This window comes from Nannospalax galili, unplaced genomic scaffold (genome assembly GCF_000622305.1).
Source record: "Nannospalax galili isolate Female #2095 unplaced genomic scaffold, S.galili_v1.0 scaffold7395, whole genome shotgun sequence".
NCBI lineage: Eukaryota > Metazoa > Chordata > Mammalia > Rodentia > Spalacidae > Nannospalax > Nannospalax galili.
The window spans coordinates 41414-45128 of record NW_008335345.1 but is presented as its reverse complement, the minus strand read 5'-3'; the positions used below and the strand labels follow the sequence as shown (position 1 = coordinate 45128).

Genomic DNA, 3715 nt, shown 5'->3' with positions numbered 1-3715 from the left:
GAGTTATAAGATTCATGATATACATGATATATGTGTTCAATTTGTGTTATAATCACAACATATTAACCCTCACTTATAATATTTGTAGTTTACAGAGAAGAAAAATACATATTATATAATCTATGGTCTCTATTAAGTATAATTTACTTGCATACAAGCTATCAATGTGTAAATATATTCGATTGATATCTGGAAAATTTCCAAAAATGGAAACAGCATTAGGGAAGTGGAAGCATAGTTACAGCACAGTGCAGCTGGTGTGGACCTTACAGCACACTGTTCAAGAAGAGGGATTTGGGGGTGTGACGCGCAGTTTCAGTAAATGCAAAGTATGTTTTGGAGAATTTGAGAGACAGAGCATCAAGGAGCAGACCTCTTCTTTTCTTCCTAGAGCAGGGGCATGTGGGAAAGAGAGCCAGGAAACAGGTTCTATCAGAGAGCAAGGTAATGCAGGACACTGGACAACACAGGGATCTGAGTTTTCCTTGGATTATAAGAATTTTTAATAATCTTGTGCAGTGGGTTTTGGGAATTATCTATGAAGAAATGTGTTGACTTTCGAACTCACATTGTTGTTCTTGTCTTTAGAGAGACTGCACAGACATCTCTGACGTGAGTAGGTTTTCAGAAGAAAGTAGAAAGGAACTTTCAATTCTGATATTGAAATATACTCAACAAAATCATCATGCTGAAGGAAGAATAATTCGTTGTAATAATTCATTACTAAGTCAGTTTCTCTTTACTCCCTGGTCTCTTTCATGTTTGGAGTATATTTCTTTAAGAAAGATAAAGCAATACAGTTTCATGGAGAAATGGAATCAAAGTTCAAGTGATTTCATTTTGTTGGGGTTGTTTCCACAAAATCGAACCGGCCTTCTTCTTTTGCTGCTCATCATCCTCGTGTTCTCTCTGGCCTTGTTTGGCAACTCAGCAATGATCCACCTCATATGTGTGGATCCCAGACTCCACACCCCCATGTACTTTCTCCTCAGCCAGCTCTCCCTCATGGACCTGATGTACATCTCTAGTACTGTTCCCAAGATGGCCTTCAACTTTCTCTCTGGACAAAAAAGCATCTCCTTCCTGGGCTGTGGAGTGCAATCCTTCTTTTTCCTGACCATGGCATGTTCTGAAGGCTTGCTCTTGGCCTCCATGGCTTATGATCGTTTTGTGGCCATCTGCCACCCGCTTCATTATCCAATTCGTATGAACACAATGATGTGTCTGAAGATGATCATAGCATCCTGGATATTGGGCTCCATCAACTCTTTAGCACACACAGTCTATGCCCTTCATATCCCTTATTGCCGGTCTAGGTCCATTAACCATTTCTTCTGCGATGTTCCAGCCATGTTGCCCCTGGCCTGTATGGACACTTGGGTCTATGAGTATGTGGTGTTTGTGAGCACAAGCCTGTTTCTCCTACTTCCTTTCCTTGGCATCACTGCTTCCTATGGACGGGTCCTTTTTGCTGTCTTTCATATGCGCTCAAAAGAGGGAAAGAAAAAAGCCTTCAGCACGTGTTCAACACATTTAACTGTGGTGACATTTTACTATGCACCTTTTGTCTACACTTATCTTCGACCTAGAAGTCTCCGTTCCCCTGCTGAAGATAAGATTCTGGCTGTCTTCTACACGATCCTCACCCCCATGCTCAATCCCATCATCTACAGCCTGAGAAATAAGGAGGTGCTGGGGGCCATGACCAGAGTGTTTGGTATATTTTCTTCCACAAAAACGTGATCAACCATCCCTCCTCCTCTTTCAGTTGTCCCTGGACAATGCCATGAAGCAGTGCTGTCCACTGTAAATATAATGTGAACCACATGCATGTCTTAAAACTTTCTGGTGATTCATTATTAAAATATATAACATTTTCATTATTACATACTAGTATAGTTATTCACATTTACTTCATAACATATCCAATAATACTAATACTACATATTAATAATGAATTTCCATATTAATATATGACATTATATATTATGTATGTACACATATTACTATAAATATAATAATTTGTATCCAATATTGACATTGTTTCTACAAAATTGATAAGAAATTAGTAATGTGCTCATATATTTTACTTTTATCCTTTATTTCTTTGAAGCCTCAGGCCTCTGGAACTTCCTCAAATGAAGATCTCTTGGCAAATGATTACTTTGGGGTGAGGGAAAGCTGAGAGACAGGGTCTCCCTGTAACCCCAGCTGACTTGGAACTCACGATGTAGACCAGGCTGGCCTTGAACTCACAGAGATTCACCTGCCTCTGCCTTCCAAGTGTTGGTGTTAAAGGTAAGTGCCACCACATACGGCAGAGTTGATCTTTCTTAAGGGAGTGATTCTAAATAGGCTGATTAGACTCCAGTGGATGAACTTGCACTGAGAGACATATGGGAACAAATGCTTGACTGGATAGACCTTAACATATATGGCAGACCACATGAAATCTGGCAGGAAGGGTATAGGGGTTGCAGATGGGGGGTGGTGGTTATTTGATTAAGACCTATTATATGAAATGCACAATAACTCAATAAAAATATACATAAAAAAGAAAAATGTATTTTGGTTGTGAGCCTGGTTCTAGCCACTCCAACAGCTATCAAAGTGCCTGAAAACAAATCCTGAGTTCATCACTCTCGAGTCCAGCTTGGCAGACAAAAGAAAAATGAGGAGAATCCTGATAAATGGATGCTTTTAGAAGCCCTTGTCAAGAAATTCCAGTGGACTTTAGTTTGGACATTTAAAATTTACCCTGTTCTGACTTTTTTCTGGTTCCCTATCTAGAACTTGTAATGCTAATTACTCTTGCCTTTACTTCTCCTTCATATCTCTTAGGCACTAGTCAAGGACTTTCTTTTCTCCCTACAGATAAGAGTTATGCAATTTGGGAGTCTTTTGGATAGACCCACTGAAGGGGTACCCCAATTCCCACATCCTCAGCTCCTATTTAGCACATAAGAAGCCAGAGTGCCTGGCGTCCTGATTCCCTATTGGCAATTTAGGTAACCTCTTCAGAGGATGGTGTGATAAAAATAGGATGTGGAAACTGGCTAGTCAGTTAGGGTAAAATATCCCACCCCCAAATTAGCCTGTGTCTTTCTTGGCTAAAAGTCAAAATGTCCTTGGGCTTTTTAGTAACATACTCTGTTCCAAAGGCCAAAATGTCAAAAATATTTGGGAGCTCTCATTTAATCCCTAAAAGATTTTAGGGTTACCTCTTCAGAGGGGGCAATGTTAGAGTAGCAAAAAGCCCTGCAAGTTTAGCTGGTCAAGGCCATAATATTTCTAGTCTATCTGTTGGAAGACTCACCTTTCCAGGTTCACTGGTCTGCTTTCTTCTATTCTGTGGGCTCCTTTTTTTTTTTAATCTGTTTGATTGATTCATTTTCTTTACAGAAGCTTTATGGTTTTTAGGGTCCATTTGTCAATTATTGGCCTTAATTCCTAAGCAAACTGAGTCTTATTTAGGAAGTCATTTCCCGAACCTATATCTAATGGACATTGCTTAGATATTCTTCTAGAAATTTTAGTCTTTCAGATTTTATATTAAGGTCTGTGATCTGTTTGGAGTTGATTTTTGTGTAGGGTGATAGATATTTGTCTAATTTCCTTCCTCTACATGTGGATATCCAGTTTTCCAGCACCATTCGTAGATGTTGCTTTTCTTCAGTCTGTATTTTGGGCATCTTTGTCATATATCAGATAGCTG

At 39.4% G+C, this 3715-nt stretch overlaps 1 protein-coding gene across 1 annotated transcript; it reads left to right on the top strand.

Moving 5' to 3' along the window:
- Window positions 1-789: 789 nt before the first annotated feature.
- Window positions 790-1842, top strand: LOC103731620 (olfactory receptor 2L13). The gene has a single exon (XM_008829987.2). It carries the CDS (start codon window positions 805-807, stop codon window positions 1741-1743), a length of 939 nt encoding a protein of 312 aa, XP_008828209.1. The 5' UTR covers window positions 790-804; the 3' UTR covers window positions 1744-1842.
- The last annotated feature ends 1873 nt before the right edge of the window (window positions 1843-3715 follow it).

Excerpts from the sequence above, each read along its gene's own strand:
- LOC103731620 (XM_008829987.2), top strand. The coding sequence starts at position 805 with ATGGAGAAATGGAATCAAAGTTCAAGTGATTTCATTTTGTTGGGGTTG.